The sequence below is a fragment of the Clupea harengus genome, chromosome 7, assembly GCF_900700415.2.
Source record: "Clupea harengus chromosome 7, Ch_v2.0.2, whole genome shotgun sequence".
Lineage (NCBI taxonomy): Eukaryota > Metazoa > Chordata > Actinopteri > Clupeiformes > Clupeidae > Clupea > Clupea harengus.
Window position 1 is genome coordinate 18,831,168 of NC_045158.1, and position 19,789 is coordinate 18,850,956.

The following is a 19,789-nucleotide window of genomic DNA, read 5'->3' on the forward strand; positions in this document are numbered from 1 at the left end:
CTAAAGTCAAGAAGGGAGGATATTTCCAAGACGCCCTAATAAATGGACTCATCCCTAACCTTCTGTGTTATTTAGTATCCCATCACTGGCAGTCTATTAGCTTTTTATGTCTGGGAGGCTTATTCAATTTGCTGAGGCCCAATGACAAGTTTGCTCTGGATAGGTTATACTCAAGGTCAACCTGATTATTCTATCATGCCCAATGGGTTACAAGGTAAAACGCAGCATTACTTCTCAATGTAAATTGACTATTCACTTGACCTTTCACTTCTTCAAGTACGTTAAGGAAGGACCCACAGGATATCCAATAACTGGTGTGGTCTGCATCATATTAAAAACTGTTTTATTGCTGTCATAATGACTTTGTGTTCTGGAGGAACGTTCACCATGAAATATAACTGTAGGCAAATGTTGAATCTTCAGTCTTGTCATTGCATTAAGGTTCCATGTGGAACTAATGCCAACACATCAGACTTGATGCTCCCATCGATTTTAATTAAAGCCAGGCTCACATCCAACGTTATGGACCAGTAGTAAAGACGAATCAACATTAATTAAAATGCTTGCTCTCGTTGCTTCTTACTCTGTTCATTGCCCATCAATGAAATTAGGCCATTTAGGCAAACAACTGCAATGAAACACATCTTCATGAAGTATCCTAGACCATCTAGGCATCTTTGTTGTTTTTTAAATTATAAGTATTCGTATGATGGTTGTAGTGAACCCTGTTTTTATTATACTTAGGCTAGGTTGTTGGATATGAGTACTTGCATGTGACAGTGAGAGGTTTGGCCACTGTGGGAAGTCCCCAAGCAATAGCCCAATGAATATAACATCTTTTCCTGTGTATAACTAAAACAAATTGTGAGGATGCTGAAAACACACAGTCTCCCCACATTCTCTGTGCCTCTGCTGTCTTCAGAGCCACTGAGCAAACCCCGGCTTACTTTCCAACCTCTTAACGTGCTGGAAAATGATTGGCAGGATTTTGTGTGTCACAAATGAGAATGAACATTCATCAAAATGAGAAAATGAGAAAGAAAATCAAGACTTTAGGATTGCTGAATGTACCAGTGAAGAATTGATCAGACTATAGGAGTGCTGCGACAAAGATGATATGTCATCAGGCTTACTTGGTCCTGCAGAGACCAGACTATCCTATGAAAGAATTTCAAGCAATAACACAACGACTTCCATTTTCTTTTGCAAAAGAACAAAATGAGAGAACGAATATAAAAACCTGACCCCGTAATGTGAATGTCTTCACACTTCATTCTTCTGCCTTGATTTCCTTCTCCTTCCTCTCTAAGTGAATGGCGCTATTGAAAACAAGGACAATTTCTCTCTTGAAATCTGAGGCAAAGTGAGAATGTGGTGCTGTCGAAAAGTAGAAAGGCAGTACGACAAACCCGTGGAGAATTCAAGGTTATTCTGTTTCGGGAGTCCATTGTCAAGTGACTTCAGCAGGTCAGAATCAACCTGATTATTCTATCATCCCCAATGGGTTACAAGGTAAAAACAGAATACACAGAGAAAGCATGATGAGCAACCAGAACTCCACAAAGCTTTCGGTTTTACATAATGACGGTGAGCTCTACTGACATATTCTGTCCATTCAGAGCCATATCAATGACAGCCGCACAGCACAGTCAGGGTAGACTCAGTTGCTATCTTCCTATCAAGGAACAACAGTCAGGTGTAAACTGCTTCTGAGTTAGGCTGGGAGGAATACACTGGTGTCTATGAGGAATAATTGCTTCTGAAAAGACAGTGAAGGTTAAGTGAAAATGGATTACCTGCAGCTAACAACACACACACTCTTCATCTTATTTTGTGTTAACCCTCAGCATTGCAAGAGGTCAGGAGGGTGGATGTATTGCTGTACGCTGTGATCTGACCATGACATTTAAGCTAATATGGTGTTCTGATGAAGTATGCAAGTTAGCCAAGCCACAAAATGGAAGTACTGATCCTCATCCATAGGATTGTTGCAAATGTCAACATTTGACTAGAATACAGTACATACCCGCCATACTTGTGTTCAATAACGGCAAAAAGAGACCTCTAGTTTCATAAAGAGCTGTTGTAACACCTTCATGTCAATGTTTTACACAGTGTCTGATAAGTTACCTCTCAGCCAATTAAACTCAATTATCGTATGCATATTTGTGCAACTGGCTTTATGGAAATAATCTCTCACTGATAGTAAAATGGCAGCAAAGAGTTAGTGCTTTCAGGTTCAACATAGAAAAGCAGAGCATAATATGTCTTACTACAAACTGGAACATAACATATCAAAAGAGACGGGTCAAAAAAGAGGGTATATTTCTGGTGAAATTCAGTGTGATTTGCCACTTTCCCAATCAAAGAGAGATTAACTATGCTTTAATCACAAAACACCCCACTCCCTCTCTCTCTCTCTCTCTCTCTCTCTCTCTGGTCCAGCCGGCATTCTTTCTTTTTGTGACAACTACAATTCTTTTAAGTGCTTTTTATAGCTGCAGATCGGATTGGAACAAAGCCACTTTATTTCTGCTAAGAACATGACAATAATTGAAACCTTAAAATAACTACTTAATTAACGACGTCGTGCTTTCATGTTGCCCATATACATTTGGTTCATGTGATAAGACATTTCAGGAGGATGAAGAAAATGGAAAACTATTCCAGTCCTGTTGTTCCAGTCCCGAGGGCCAGTTGACTAAAGTTGACAAGGAGGATGAAAGGGTTCTGATACAGAACTAAAAAAAAACTAATTCAAAGCTTCAAGCACTCAACGCAACATAGCTAAAGCAAATTAACACAAAACGGGTGCTAGTTCCAATCGGAACAAGAGCAATTATTATAATTATGGCTAACACAACATAAATATTCCACTGAGAACTAACAGAATAATTTGAACAAGAACTAACACATCGGTTTCAGTGAGAACTAACAGAATGATTCCACTAAGAACTAATACAACTATTCCCATATTCCCTCTTTCGCTTCAGCTTGGGCCTACCACTCAATGGCTACTGGCCCAACTGAACCCTAAAGAGAGAACGTAAAACACAAACAAGAAAGAGACCCAGAATGGCAGCTGACTCTGAAACCAGTTTGGCCCGGTTCAGTGCCAGACCGAGACCAGATCCATCGTGGAGTCATCCTCTAGCTGAGGCACCTCCCCATCTAATGCACTTCACAATAAGACCATAGAGCCCTGGGACACTCCAGACCTGTCAGCTCTGCTTTCCCTAATCAGTCCTCAGCTGAAAGTGCCGGGTACTGGGATGTCAGTGGCACTAACGCTCACACCACGCATCCATCACAACTTATGGCGTGCCTCCTCACCTCTCTGCTCGCTTGCTACATTTCTCCCCGTTTTGGGCCAAAAAAAGACCCAAATGTATACAGTTGTAGCTCCAATTAGTTTCTGTTTGTAAGTCGGGAATTTTCCTTTTTTTTGCACAAATTGAAATTCCGATGTGTCATTAATAAAGATATCTGCTCGGCATTAAACTGCAATGGCAGATTGCGATTGTGATGTTTTCCCCATGACCTCATAAATAATACAGTCTTCCGCAAAATGAAAACATCTGCTTGTTTATCGTATCTGTAGTTTATTGGCACTTGAACAAGCATCCTTGTACAGAGGATACAGATACTACTTTTTACAAGCATGAATCAAAACAATCCACACTAAAACTTCATATTATAACTTCAACAACTCATTAGAGTGCAACCATAGCATTGTTAACCATCATGCTTTGTTTCTCAACCTGGTTACACTGTCAGAATTGACCGGCCTGACATAAATGTTAATATTACTTTTTGTAAACAATTGATTTTGATATATTTTGATTTAAACCTTTCTAATGCAAGTAACTGTCTTTATGACTGTTTTTTTTTTACAATAATATATATAATTTCTTGTTTTTAAGCCTCCTTTTACGGATGTACCATTCGGTTTTATTCATACAATTCATACATTTACAAATCTAAATTTCACATTAAATATACATTATAAAATCTAACATTTTACAAAATAATAACACTTGTGTCTTTCTTTCAAAAATCATCTGACTTTGACATTTATTTTCTAAATTTCTAAATTATTTTCACTCTAAAATCTAAATATTACAGTCTTGGAGATTCATTTTAAAGGCCTGGTTATTTTTGACAGGAGACACAAGAAATGTAACAATGTTAAATTATTTGAAAAACTCCATTCCATTCAAGTAGGTAAGGAGAATGAGTTTAAGATGAAAGAAAACTTGAAAGTTTCAAAAATATCCTTTTTGGCCCGGAACACAAAATGTGGGTTAATTTTCAGTATGCTCTATACCGTATGCACATGCAGTAACACTTTACTTGAACCCTGCTTCATAAGACGTCATAAACATGTCATGACAGATGTCATATCCTGTCATGTGGTATATAGCTTTATGAGTATAGTTATACTCTAACAATAGTTGCTTCATGTAAAATGTTAGTATGAAGTCTATTTGATATAAATGACGAATCCTCATCTCATTACAATTCCTATCCCAAATTACGTGACAATATATTTTATTATGTGGCATCTCCACTCGGTGGCCCCAGCACAGAAATTCTGCCAATCTGAATTACAGAACAGAGTCTTGTTTCTGCGAGTCAACTGAACTCAAAGGTAAGAAATAATGAGGGTTTCATTAGATGCCATGCCAGTTACGGATCCTGCTCCTCCTAATATGTGATGTTATATTATACATACACTTTAAACAGTCAGGGCAGGTGGAGAGATGATTGAGGTACACCAATTACCGTGTCAGTGGAGTTATTACTTGATATTAGTGTCAGCTACTGAGAAACTATGCAGAGCTGACATATGACGCAGGGTCAGGTCTCCAAAGCGGACCTTGTCGCTCTACAATCTGGTAGAACTCAAAGGTGAAAAGCTGGGAGGGGTTCTTGTGATGATGTGCCGATTAACAAACCCCGCCCCAAACACACAGACACACATGAATACACACACACACACACACACACACACACACACACACACACACACACACACACAGAAACACCTCCCTAGTTTCTCCTCCTTGACACAGGCAACAGCGAGAGCTGCGCCCCTCCCGAAGAGAAAAAAAAAGGAAAAAAGGAAAAGGAGGCATCAGTTATGCAAATGAAGGCAATTTCACATGAATGGCAGATCGCCTCTCCCAAATGAGGATGGGCAAGGGACGGAAATGAAAAATGAAGGGGAGGCCGGGACGTGGGGACGCAGCGGAGCTTGAAATGATTTAATTTAAGTGATGAAGGTTTGACTTTGATAAGTTTGCATTTTCATAATGGCTCCTGATCACTCTGAGGGTGGGTGGGTGGGTGGGGGTGTGGGGTCGGGAGAAGGAGGAGCGATGAAAATGCGGAGTGGCATACGTGTCCACGTTCTGGGAAGCTCTCCTCTCGTGTTGGTGTTATACTCACAACAACCTTCTGAGGAAACTGAGCTGTTAAACCACTCAGCGATCATACCAAAATTACCTGACTGCCATTTTACATGGTACTACTCCCCCTACTACAGCTATACCTTTTCAAAATGCTATTCTAAATGCCCGGATGTTTGTAGCCAGGACGACCATAATAAAATGAACTTGAATGTGATATTTGCTGTACTGTAATATACAGCACCTGCTGTCGATGTGGATGATAACTCAGGTCAGTCTGGGGACCAGATGGTGAATGCTGAGTTCAGGACAGAAGAAGTCTGTGCTTTAATGAAAGATCAGCAGACGTACAGGACCTCACACCTGCATGTTATTTCCCTAAACACCTTTCTAGCCCTGGCTCTGTCATGAGCTCTCACTCTTCTTCTTCATATGAGCTCCCTTCAGGGCTCCGTACTTTTTCCATTTGGGTCAATTCCAGCGAGGCTAAGAGGGAGGGAGGAGGGGGGTGGCTGAGGCTGATTTAAAATGACACCTGCGCTATTACCAGCCACTTCAAGTGGCAGCCATCGGTCCTCGGCTAGCAGACGCCGCTCCAGAAGGCAAACAGGAGGGCCTGTAAGGGCCGTGTGAAAGGGGTTTGTTTGTAGTCGCAGCGCAGCGCGGGCAGATAGTGAGCAGCAAGATGCTCTTTCCTTCTCTCAGCCCTTCTCCCCTGCATCTATCTCTCTTTCTCCTCCTCTCTCCCCTGCATCTCTATCTTTCTCCTCCTCTCTCCCCTGCATCTCTCTCTCTTTCTCCTCCTCTCTCCCCTGCATCTCTATCTTTCCCCTCCTCTCTCCCCTGCATCTCTCTCTCTCTCCTCCTCTCAGCCTCTCTCCCCTGCATCTCTCTCTTTCTCCTCACCTCTGTCACCAACCCTCTCTCTCTTCTCCCCCTCTCTCCCTTCATCGCCCTCTCTCACTGTCTCCCTTTCTCTCTCCATCTCCCTCCCTCTCTCTCTCCATCCCTCCCTGCCTCCCTCTCTCTCTCTCTGTCTCCCCTTCTCTCTTTCTCCTTTTCTCCCTCTCCCTCTCTTTCTGTCTGTCTTTCTCTGCCCTTCCATCGTTTCCCCCTGTGGCTTGCTCACACTCAGTTAAGCGTCTGACTGAAGGCAGGGGATGATTGGTGAGACCTCCCTGTGTGGCTGTCCGTCGTCTACACGGGCAGTGGTGACATGATCTCTCTAATGTCCCCTGTGATCTGCTTCCTTTAAAGCACTGCAGCCTCCTTCTCCCTTTATCTTTTTTGTTTCTTTCTTTAATTTCTTTCTTTTTACTCTCTCTCTCTGTTCGTTTCTCTCCTCCTTAGAGTACATAGTGAGAGTGAAGAGAGATTTTTACTGTATTTGCACATTTTTTTTTCTGCAGTGGTAGAGTGATACAGTGATTAAGCGAGCATAAAATCATTGCTTTGTCTTGATGTGCGTTCGCTCATAATCGCGGTCCCCTCGTTGGGCTGCCAGTAACACTGTGAGGGGAAGATTATGCGTGGACATGGACTTTCACTGGAGGGGCATGAACTCCCTGAGCGTCGGATGAATCATCGAGGAAGGGGGGCGAGGGGGGTGCGGGGGGTTGGGTTGAGCCCTTCTCCTGCCTGTCTGAAAAGATGAACTGACCACACACGAATCGCTGTCATCAACTTCAGATCACTGCATTCTTACAGCGACATCTAAATTAATTACAGTGTCAGGCCCGTGGCTCCTGTGGACAACCGCCCACACAGATCATGAAACTGCCCCCCAGATCATGAAACTGCCCTCACTGTAAGGGTAGATGGTGGGGCTCTTAGCATCCCCTGGCCTGCCTCTGCACAGAATCCAATCCTCCCTGGCCCCCGTGTTGGGAGGCTGTGTTGTCCGTTATGTTCAGTGTGAGACTCACAAGGGCCTGTAATGTCAGCATAGACTTTATTGCATTAATAAACTCCACACCAACCCCACACACTTTGGGCCCTCTGGAGACAGGCAGATACTATACTAGTGGTGAGCTCCAGCTCATTTAAAAGTGGGAGAGAGAGAGTGGGAGAGGGAGAGAGAGAGGGGAGGGAAAGGGAGAGGGAGAGAGAGAGAGAGAGAGAGAGAGGAAGAGGGAGAGGGAGAGAGAGAGAGAGAGGGAGGGGGAGAGAGAGAGAGAGAGGGAGAGGGAGAGGGAGAGAGAGAGGGAGAGGGAGAGACTGCCAGTATAACGGCCTCATTCCTTTAGTGTTCATGTATCCCGCTCAGAAACTCATCAGAGGAAATGGCCTGTTCTGTTTTCTTTCTATCTATCTCTATCTCCCTTTGTGTTTCTCCCTGTGTTTTCTACTTCTCTCTCTGCTTTGTTCAGTGTCTTTCACTCTGTCTTTCTATCTCCCTCACTCTTCCACTGTCTTTCTTTTTCTCCCTCCCTCTTTTATTTTCCCTCTCTCTCTTTTTATTTTTCCCTCTTTTCTATCTGGGTAAGCACAAGAACATAAAGAATGTTATGCATCAACACATTACAGTGATGAAATCAATTCATGGGTAAAATACAGTAATAGCACAAAAGTGCGTCTTCATCATTATTTCTGAAGTTTAAATTGTTGAGAAGCGTTCCAAAGAGATACAATGCCTAAAAGGGGAAAACAACCCGACTCAGTTTGAAAAGAGAAAGTGAGAGTGGAGGGAATGGTAAGCAATTGTCAGGAATATAGTGAAAAAAATACACTCTGCGAATTGTTACAGTAAAGTGCCTTGGAATTGTTTTTCCAATAAGCGATTCAATTCTGTGTTCAACACTTTTTTTAGGTGATGTGTAATCATCTACCACTAAAGGTCAGGAAACACAGATCATGCAAGTACTGTTGTTTACACAAATAAAGGCTTTCTACCCTGACTGAAACAAGCTGAGAAGTGGTGCAGACCAATACTGCTGTGCCCTTTTACACGCTATCAGAAAGCCTGCTGGGACCATCATTTTACACAGCATTATTTTCATTTCAGTATTCCACATCCGAATTATAAGGTTGGGCTGTAAACATTGGGAAAGTCAATCAGTTCAAAAAGTAGAGCGCATCCAGGCCACAGAATGTAAAGTATAAAATGGTCACTTGGCTTTATACTTCCGATATTTTGCATACTTTGTTGATGAGATGATAAAACACATCCAAATGGATCCAAAAGAGGTGACTCCATCAGCGGTGAACTCCTCCAAAACTGTCATATGTTTGTTCTGCCTGATGGGGGCTTTTTCCCAGTGTAAAGTACAGAGCACAGCACTAACATCACCAATTTCTCCCCCATGGTTCATCGCAAAAGTGGCACTTTTGCAAACCACAAAAAACAAACACAAACTAGCGTTCTCGTTCCACTCTGCCGAAACTTCCAAACGTGCCCGGCGGCAGTGGAATACTGCCGCTGTCAGATTACGCTGGAGTTATGGCAGAAGGCCCGCAGGACGGCCATATCAGCAGCGCTCCAGCTCCGAAGAGGCGGAGGCCGCACGCAAACACCCCCCGCACACACACACACACACACACACACACACACACACACACACACAAACCTCCCTCAGGGGCCTCATGGGCCCTCAGTGGCACCCTGTGACTCATGCGTGGGAGGGGGTAGGGGTGTCACAGGACATGCAGAGGGACCCAGTAGCCCCTCACTTACCCCACAGGGCACACAGGAGGGGGGGGGGGCAGTTTAGGGGATGGGTGAGGAGTGACCTCTGTGGGAATAGCACTGGGCATGAGGGAGGAAAGCCCACAGGTGTGTCCTGATGTATTCTGCTGTGGTGCTCACTTGGGTTGGGATGGGGGGTGAGTGTGTGTTTTTGTCTCTGCTATGTGCATTTCTTAGGGACTTCCTTAGGGAGTATTATAAGGACTATTTCCAAATGATTTTGGATATGTACACACACACACACACAAAGTCCTGTGGTTGATTCATGCACTCAGCCATTGTGTGATTACATGTAAGGCATCAGGAGAACACTGATGCATTCCTCTCACATGCACACACACACACACACACACACACACACACACACACACACACACACACACACACACACACACACACACACACACACACACACACACACACACACACACACACACACACACACACACACACAATAACCCCAATAATCTGTGGGACCCTGAATCCAGATCTTGCAAATGGATCCTGTGACTGATTCACACCCTCTGCCATGGTGTGATGATCACATTCAGCACCTGCAATTGACCCAATCAAGCCTATTTCCTATCTGAGTCACGCAGATCCCTGCCTCTGAAATCCAACCGTCCAGCTCCACATAGGCTTTACTCAGTGCTGCAGAGCCCATACAGAGGCCCAGAGGCGTCCCAAGAATTCATGCTGATGGCTACTGCTTGTCACAGGCTTAGTACAATTGTTGTCATGTTGTTAGCTTGCTGGTCATGCTTAATTACTTATATTTGTTTGATTAATGTGCAGTTGTTGAACGCCAGTTGCCCTCTTTAAGGGGGTCTGTTTTGAGATGGCTGTTCAGTGCACGCTGTACTGTGACACGCAGTGATCATAGCAACACGTTCTCTCAGCACCTCTTGTTTTAGCTGCAGAGACCAGATTGCTTATGCCTGAAATAAAACAAATTCTCACACCAATTCCTTGTTTTTTTTAGATGAAAATGTACCCTTGTTCAAGTAGATTCCTTAGGTAGATCCTATCACTATACAGATTAACTGTGTTTAGTTATTCCATTTTAATTTATTGGGAAATAGAAACCAAGCCAAGACTACTCAATACTTAATAATACTACTCAACTTAATTAAGTTGCTAACCCAGGGGGAATTTATTATAAAACTGAACTCAAATTGACCACATGTAATATTTTAGCAAAGATAATTTCCATATATTTTTGTTGCTTGATTTCTTACACATGGATGTGCCCCATCCTTCCCGCTTGTGTTTGTCACTATCTCTCTGGCCATGAGGTCTACCTCCATCTCTTGATGCATTTGTAGGACACTCAAGAGGATGCACTGAAATGACTACACTGAGGTCTACCTCCATCTTTTGATGCATTTGTAGGACACTCAAGAGGATGCACTGAAATTACTACATTGAGGTCTACCTCTATCTTTTGATGCATTTGAAAGACACTCAAGAGGATGCACTGAAATTACTACATTGAGGTCTACCTCTATCTTTTGATGCATTTGAAAGACACTCAAGAGGATGCACTGAAATGACTACACTGAGGTCTCCCTTCATCTCTTTAGCCGGTTTGGGTATGGAGTTGGTCATCAGCCTAATGAACATGGCAGCCCTAGGCTTCTCCTGCACACACTGCAGATGCATTGGCAAGAGCTTTTGAACTTGGACGTCTCTCATTTATGACATGAAACATACCCGCTACCTACCCCTACTAGTATTTTTATTCCAGTTTTTCATGTTTCGCGAATCTTTTCTTTGAAGGGCTGGACTCAACGGAGAGGGATCCCACAGCCCCACACTCAAAGATATGGGGGCACTTGTCCTTTAATCTCTCCCCATGTTCTTTTGCCTGGTTAAACCGGCATCTGCTGAGTTTAAAGGATTGTCTCTCCTCCCCCTCCCCCCACCCTATCCCACTCCACAACCCATCTATTGTCCCCCTCTGTTCTCCCGTGTAGACCATCTGCCCCTACTCTGGTCAGCCCCTCTCTCACCCCACTACTCGTCCCCAGCTCCCTGTATTTTTAATGACGTGTGCCACGGAGCCCGACAGCTTGCAGGGGTATAATAGCCTGTGGTCTGGACCTCCAGCTGCAGGGCCAGCGAGCTTATACCCCTTCTCTCTTCCTCTACCCACACTTTCTTCTCTCTATCTTTATCTTTTCCTTTCTCTCACGTCCTCTCTCTCTTTATCTTTCTTTTCCCCTCTCTCCCCCTTTCTTTCTATTTTTCTCTCCCCCACCCTCTCTCTCTCATTCCCTCTCTCTCACTCCCTCTCTCTCCCCCTCTCTGCTGGGTGAGTGTGGAGGAGGGGAAGGGCAGCGTCCGACTCTAATTACCTCAGTGAGGTCCTCCTCAGGCCAGTGTGGCAGAAGCAACAGAGGGGGGGGGGGATGATGACAAAGAGCAGGAATAAAGCATTGAAACAATAACAAGGGCTGAGAATGGGACTGAAAAGGACACTGAACCCGGTGGCAGTTGGCAGCTCTGGTTCTGATGGCATCCGAGCCAAACCACAGGAGGTCCCCCTCCATTACTAGGGGAGGGTGGAGTGAAACGAGGGGTGTTTGGGTGGGACTTAAGCAGGGGTGTTTGGGAGATTCTCTCAGAGTATTCTCTGTGTGCCCCTCTTTGTCGTCAAACAGCAACAACTACCACTATGCCATTTCACAACTATGATCTCTGAGTCTGTTAGTTGAGTGCCTCTGTGAACTAAAATGCATGTAATGTTCAGCCTGAGACTTGCTTTGGAGCAACAGGCTGGATCTCCTCAGCTTGGCACTGTGAATTTCATACACATCATTTTCCTGTCTACCTCAATCGTGAGAACATTTCACCTCTCGATGCAACCAAAGAAGTCATGTTTTTTTCTTGCCTCATCGTCTCCAAAATTCTGCCTAAATCATGAGCAGAGATGTGGAATGAATGTTGGGGTGGATGAAGTGGCTGAATTAGTGCCATTCCTGTAATTGCTTCTATCATTTTCCCTTGATGCTAAGACCAACATCAGTGTCATCTGTTCCCGCAGGGCAAGACAGCCTCATGAATATGGACTTTGTGCCTCAACTCGGCTCAAAGGGAGGGAGACAGTGGTGCACACAAGTGTGTGTGTGTGTTGTCTCATGTTGTCACTGAGCACCCCACAAACACTTGTGGCAACACAGAACAGAAAATTAGGGATCAAAACAACCACCAATGAAGCAGATGGCACTTATAGACTCCGGCTCTGTATAACGCTAGCCGCAGTGCCATTGTCAAGTTCATTACATTACGCTTATGGTGAGCTTCACACTCTGAAACAAGACAGGAATATTACAGAGATAATGAATAGATTCATTATTAATCTCGTTTGGCTGTGCCTTGCACTAATCCTGAGCGATGCACTGACTCAGAGAGAAATATCAAGACGAATCAAATGGGGAATAAATCATATTTCATCGGGCCCTCGCGTTGTTCTCGTTTGGAAATAGCACAACAAGAGGCTGGGGTTTTCATGCCTGGGGCAAGATAATGTTTTTGGTAAGAATGGCAACATTGAGGTAATGATGACAGGATGTGACAACATCAAAGTCAGCCAGGGTGTGTTTTTTTTTTCTTTTTTTCCTTCTGTTTTTTTTTAAAAACCGGGCCGAGCCAAGCCAAACCAAGCCAAGTTGAGCTGTCCTCACTCCTCGCTCCTGGACGCCTGTGCTCATGTGTGTGCTGTGCCAGACAGGGGATGGCGTGGAGCTGATAGGACATCTAGTTGTCAGAGTGTGTTAAGTGTTCATTACAGGAGCGTTCAGGGAGGGATTTGTCTGGAGATGAGGGGACGGGGTGGGCGATAAACACACAGTGGCAGGGGGGAGTGAGTGAATCACTACTCAGGGATGATTTTTCCATTCCTTCTTTTTTTGATTCTTCTTTTTTTATTCTTCTTCTACTTCTTTTTCTCTCTTCTCCTCCTATTGCCTGCCATCGCTTGGAGCTATTGACAGCACGTAACCTTTGAGATGTAGAGCTCTGAAATGACTGCACTATACAACACCACCAGCCTTAACACACTGTAATGGGCATCCTCCTGGACCTTGGGGTTTGGGGAAGATTGCATTCGGAAGGTGCTGGAAATGTCCCTGGGTCCCAGGTGGCTCACTAAGACTCTAGTGCTCAGTAACTCTTTGTGACACTTCTCTCCTCAAACCCATCTAAAATACATCACGCTCTGTGCCCAGAGCATAACAATGCATGTCAAAGTCTTCAAGGCTTCTGAGTGTTTGTTAATATGGATCTTAAGAACAGCCTACATATGAGTAGTCCCATCAAGTGTTAAATGGATACTTAAAAATGCAGCTGAGAGGCAGCCGAAGTAAATCTATAATGAAAAAATGACAATTACAGTCACATACACGTTATTTTTGCCTTGTGTTCATTGCCCTACAAATTCTGTATGAATATCAATATTTCTGACAATATCCACATTGGTTGACAGGGACACCAGGGTTCAGAAAATAATCAAAATGATCTTAATGAATCGTATAAAGTATGGAGTCAGTGATCTTTAGGGGTCTCCTACAGCATGAGAGTTTCCATATGAAAGATACGTGATACGTGACACACAACACACAAGCTGCCGCTGAAACCACCTGTGTGCTCAGAAGTAAACCCAATCATGGCATGTATGGAGCCCCTGCTTCGAAAGAGGGCTGAAGCAAAATAAGAACAGAAAGAGACTCACTTTGTCAAGGTCCTTCCAGCGGTGATGCTGGCCATGATGATACTCTCGGGTCGTGGCATGGCGACGGCTTTAAAGGTCCCCTCCCAGAACTTCTCGAAGAGCTGCCTCTCCTGCTCTCTAATGCTTGCCATGGTGCCTCCACTCTGGGGGGGTGGGGTGGGGTGATATGGGGGGGTCACAAAGGAGCTGACAGACTTCTGCTGCTGCTGCTGTCGCTGATTTCCCCTGCTAGTCTCAAAGTGGGAGACGGACATGAGCAGAGAAAGGAGTATAAAGAGGTGTCCTCTGGTAGAGTCCGTGGAGTCTCTCTGTCCCCCTCGCTCTCTGTTTCTTTAAGCGAGGCGACCGCTACGAGCTTCCACACACAGGCACATGTGCCGGGAGCTGTCCAAGTTCTGAAAACCCGGCGGAAAAAAGAAGGAGCAGGAGAGCAAAAGAGTGTGCGAGTGTCTGTGTGTGTGTGTGAGAGAGAGTGAGAGAGTGAGAGAGAGAGAGAGAGAGATGGATAGAGATGTGTCCGTGGTCAGGGGAGAGAAGGGTCCTTTCTTCTTCCTTTTCTCCTTGATCTTTGTTTCTCCCTGTGCTCTGTCTGTCTTTGTTTTTTTTCTCCTCAGTACGTTTGTCCCAGAGGCTCTGTGTCTGTGTCTGTGTCTGTCTCGGCAGCCAGTGTCTTCTCCTGCGTGGACATGCTGAGTGTGGCAGCGGCGTTCAGCGTGCAGCTGCTTTTTATTTGCTCACAAGGAGGTCGGCTTTGCCCTCCCCATTCAGTGAGGTGGCTGCCTTCCCCCCTTCCTCCCTCCCTCCCTCCCTCCCTCCCTCTCTTTCTCTTTCTCCTCAGTTTGAACACAGAAGCATTCCCTCCTCCTCCCTTCCCTTCTCTTCTCTTCTCTTCTCTCCTCTCCTCTCGTCTTCATCTCCGGCAAGTCAGATGTGGTGTAGGGTGAGGCGTAAAAAGTGAAGGACACAAGCTTCTGTGAACGTGCGTGCGTCTGTGTGTGTGTGTGTGTGTGTTATGGGTGGGAGCACGTGCATGTGTGTGTAAGAGATTGTGTGTATGACAGCGAAGTGAAAAGCTGGGTTGATGGGGGCTTGTTTTGTCTTGCCCAGCCGTTGACGCTGAGACACTGGGGCCAGGTCACAGAGGGGAGGACACTTTCTGTTGTTCACCCAGCCACTCTCTCTCTCTCTCTCTCTCTCTCTCTCTCTCTCTCTCTCTCTCTCTCTCTCATCCCTACACTCTGTCTTTCTCTCTCTCTATCTCACACCCTGTTGATAACAAAAACAGCTTGACCAGCTATTTTGACTAGCTTAAGTAGCATGATTGTTGATGGTTTAACTGGTCACATTTTTCACACCTTTTCAGCTGGGTTTTTTTCAACAGTGTTACATCTCTCTCTCTCTCTCTCTCTCTCTCTCTCTCTCTCTCTCTCTCTCACACACACACACACACACACACACACACACACACACACACACACACACACACTCTCTCTCTCGAACTCCACTCTCTCTCTCTCTCTGTCTCTTTCTCTTTCAGTTTCTCTCAGTATATCTCTGTCTTTGTCTCACTACACTGTGTACCTATCTTGTTGTCACTGGCTGTCACGCTCCCTCTCTCACCCTCTACCCTCCATGCCTGTCTCTCTCTCCTGCTCTATCAGTCACTGGTTCTGACTCTACATCTCTCTCTCTCTCTCTTTCTCTCTCTCTCTCTCTCTCTCTCTGAGTAGTGGACAAATCCCTGAGCCAGTGGTCACTGCATCTGCATAACAAAGGCCAGGAGCTGGAGAAGAGCAGGTGGTGCATGGTGCACGAGCCTGACACACATTCTACTCCCCCCCCCCTTCCAGACCCCTGGGGGCAAAGCGCTTCCTCTTCAAGCGTCCAGCCAGGATACCAGTGACACACTTATCACGTACAGCCAAAGCCCAGCTGTGCTTCAACACCACGCCAAAAACTCAGCCTGAGTTGATAGACAAGGACACGGGGGGTAGATGTGCATTTGGAAACAAACAACACTCGTGTCTGCATTTCTGTGATTCACATGCCAAACACTGCCCTTACTTAACAGGACGGGAGTGAGTAGAGTCCCTATTGAATATCCAGAATAATTCCACTTGTGATATGTAAGTGTAGGAACACTGATTTTGAAGCATGTGGTTCATATTTTCATGAGTAAACGAACCAGATCTTAGAAGTGTTATGTCCAGTTTGAACAGAACCTAAGGTTTAAATATGAAATGACTGTAAAATCGGGTTTGTAGGTGCTACCTTTGTGGAACACTAAGGACTGTTTTGACTAGGCAAGTGGATGGTCTATTTATTCATCTCATAAGAGAGAAAACCTGTCAAGTAGTCTGATAACACCGGGAACTTCGCACTGCTAAGACATCGGGGATCACAATCTCATTTCCCGAACTAATAGGTATGCAGACAGTCCGTGAAGCCAGCAACTCAGCTGATTAATTATGCATATTCCAGCCACTAACACCAAACTTAATGTGTAACAACATCCCGCGCTTAATGATAAGTGGGTGGCTCGTCAGTGTGCTCTGAATAAAGATGGGCTTTAAGTACACTTGAATTAAGCCAAATGCCGACACAGAACGTATTCAACAAAACTGAAAATATGTTTGGAATGTTGCCTGGGAATATTAAACATTTGCATGTATTAAAATCTGTTTCCCAAAAAACACACTTGGAACAGGTTATTCCCTTGAGGGGGCTGTGAAATGTAGGGATTGTGCACGTTAAAAAAATGCCTTTTGGAAGTTAAATGCAAAAATGATACAAAACACAGTGGCTTGTCTCAAGGAAAACAATTGCAACGATGCTGTGGTCTGCGAGCTTGTGGTAGATATTGTTGTGTTCCTAAAAGCCTCAAGAGAACCATTATAACTGTCAACATAGACTGTCAGCAAATCCTGTGTAATTGACATTTGTATGTCACTTCAAAGGCTTTTAATTGTCAACTCACATCTACAAAGAATTTTTAACAATGTCTAACACCAGTGAAGAACAATTTTGCATGAATATTCTAAATAAGCTCGAAACATGAAACAATAATCCTCATCAGGAGTCCATTGCTAACTCTCTGGGGGAAAAGAAGAGGAGAATGAAACAGAGATGCAGGCTTATTATGGCTACATCATGGTGACAATCTCATGTCATAAACCATTGTCTTTATCCTTTAGTGTACTGTATACTGTCAATATGTAGATCCATCATGACAAACATGGATAGGGGATACATAAGCACTGAAGTGGCCTGAGGTGAGAGCCCCATTAGACCCCACGTCCATGTCACAGGTGGGGGCGCTGGGGCCTCCACTTACTCTAGATTGTCAAACCGTATCCCCACCCCAAAGAGATGTCTGGACTCAAAGAAACAGGTTTAAAAAGGTTTTGGTTTTATTAAATCATTTAAAAAGAGGAGTCTCTAATGGTGGTGAAGAGAGGGCCGGGGGATGGGGTAGTGAGGGCCTAGTCCGTGGCAAGGCGGTGGTTCTCAGTGCCTCCTGCAGGGGGTCTGGGGCAGTTGGTGACGTCGTTACTCGCCTCCTCCAGCAGGGGATCCTGGGCTGTGGGGGACTAGTGAGTGGAAGGCCAAAGATAAGGCGTGCTCTGCACCCTCACATGGACAGGGCACTAATGTCGCCTACACAGGTTACGTACAGTCAGCCACCCGGAACTGTAATAGGAGTTCATACTAAGAACAGTTAAGACACTTCAATGCAAAACTCAGTGTACACTTCACAGCACACAACGTCCTTTCAACAGTGTAACTAAGGTGTCACTTCAAACAACGTATTTTAGTGGTGTCACTCACTTCAGACAACGTCACGGCAACAATGGCACACACAGTGGACTCACGTGACCAACTTGACGAACAGTCCAGGCAGTTATCTCCACGATTTAGCTGAGTAGGACAACAATGTGTGCAAGGAGGCAAATCAGGGAACAAAGTAGGTACAGCGTAGGGGGGGGGCGTTAGCTGACGGCTACCCTGCAATGTACAGTCTCTAGGTGACAAGGCAGTAGGTTACTTAGCTTCACAGGGAGAGTTCGCGAGGCCCAGCTCCGGCAAAATGCCGGTTTCCGACTGGGGAAGATTCACGATGTCCAGCTCCGGCAATATGCCGCGTTCCGTGAGCTCCGTCCAGTGGCCTGTCTGTCTGTCTGTCTGTCTGTCTGTCTGTCTGTCTGTCTGTCTGTCTGTCTGTCTGTCTGTCTGTCTGTCTGTCTGTCTGTCTGTCTGTCTGTCTGTCTGTCTGTCTGACTGTCCGACCTTCGTTGGTCGTCTGGGACTGGGGGCCATACCCCGTTCAGATCCCAACCTCTCCGGCTCCTTCTACTCCCTGCTTCTTGCTTCTTCCAGATTCTGCTTTGCCTTGCCTGGCCTTCTCTTGCCTTGTCTTTCTCTCCTCCTGCATACTGATGGTAACCTGTGTATAAAACACTCCACTCCTGCCGTTAGCCAATGCCTAGCTGGGTTCTTCTCTGCTTTACAGCTGCAGCTAGTTTGCTTGATACAGCAATTAATAGGCTACACCTGGGCTGTTGTTGATTTCTAGGTGCAGGGTGTTGTGCTGTTAGTGTTCACCTGGGGACCCAATTCCCAGGCGTGTGGTTCCTCCCCCACTGAATGTAGTCACCCCGTGACACCCACATCCTATCTCTTTCAAGTAGCTGGCATTGACTATGGGAGACAGGGAGACCCTTTCTCATCCATATTACTCATAATAGACTTATAGACTTTTGTTGTAAGTATGCTTTTGTGCCAACAAAGGACCAGTCGATGCCTAACACAGCCAAGGCCTTGTACAGTGTAGTGATTCAAACGGTGGGTTATCGGGAAAGAATCCTGTCAGACCGTGGAGGTGCTATCCAGTCGGCGGTGATGAAGAAATTGTGCCAGCCGAATGGGTGCGGGCAGAGCTGAACCAAACCCCACCACTCCCAAGGTTATGGTGCCTCTGAGAAGTTTAATCAAATCTATCTATAATCAAACACTATTTCTAATCAGGCTCTGTCTATAATCAAACTATATCTCTAATCAAACACTATTTCTAATCAAACTCTATCTCTAATCAAACTCTATCTCTAATCAGGCTCTGTCTCTAATCAAACTCAATCTCTAATCACACACTATCTCTAATCCAACTCTATCTCTAATCAAACTCAAACTTTAATCAGGCTCTATCTCTAATCAAACTCTATGTCTAATCAGGCTCTGTCTCTAATCAAACTCAAACTTTAATCAGGCTCTATCTCTAATCAAACTCTATCTCTAATCAGGCTCTATCTCTAATCAAGCTCTGTCTCTAATAAAACTCTACAGCACAGCAGAACTACAATAGATCTACAGCACAGCAGAGATACAATAGAGCTACAATAGAGCTACAGCACAGCATAGCTACAATATAGTTACAATAGAGCTACAACACAGCAGAGCTACAATAGAGCTACAGCACAGCAGAACTACAATAGAGCTACAGCACAGCAGTGCTACAACACAGCAGAACTACAATAGAGCTACAGCACAGCAGAGCTACAATAGAGCTACAACACAGCAGAGCTACAATAGAGCTACAGCACAGCAGAGCTACAACACAGCAGAGCTACAATAGAGCTACAGCACAGCAGAACTACAATAGAGCTACAGCACAGCAGAACTACAATAGAGCTACAATAGAGCTACAGCACAGCAGAGCTACAATATAGTTACAATAGAGCTACAACACAGCAGAGCTACAATAGAGCTACAGCACAGCAGAACTACAATAGAGCTACAATAGAACTACAATGGAGCTACAGCACAGCAGAGCTACAGCACAGCAGAGCTACAATAGAGCTATAATAGAGCTACAGCACAGCAGAGCTACAATAAATCACAACATAGCAGAGCTACAATAGAGCTACAGCACAGCAGAGCTACAATAGAGCTACAATAGAGCTACAA

General features: G+C 44.9%; 1 protein-coding gene across 1 annotated transcript in view; it reads right to left on the reverse strand.

The window, feature by feature from the left end:
• The window catches only part of srrm4 (serine/arginine repetitive matrix 4), a 52,900-nt gene extending 38,281 nt beyond the window's left edge, over positions 1 to 14,619 (reverse strand). The window contains exon 1 of the mRNA XM_031570750.2: positions 13,829 to 14,619. Within this exon, the coding sequence (XP_031426610.1) occupies positions 13,829 to 14,082 (254 nt within the window). The 5' untranslated portion in view covers positions 14,083 to 14,619. The remainder of the gene's footprint in view (positions 1 to 13,828) is intronic.
• Between the last annotated feature and the right edge of the window lie 5,170 nt (positions 14,620 to 19,789).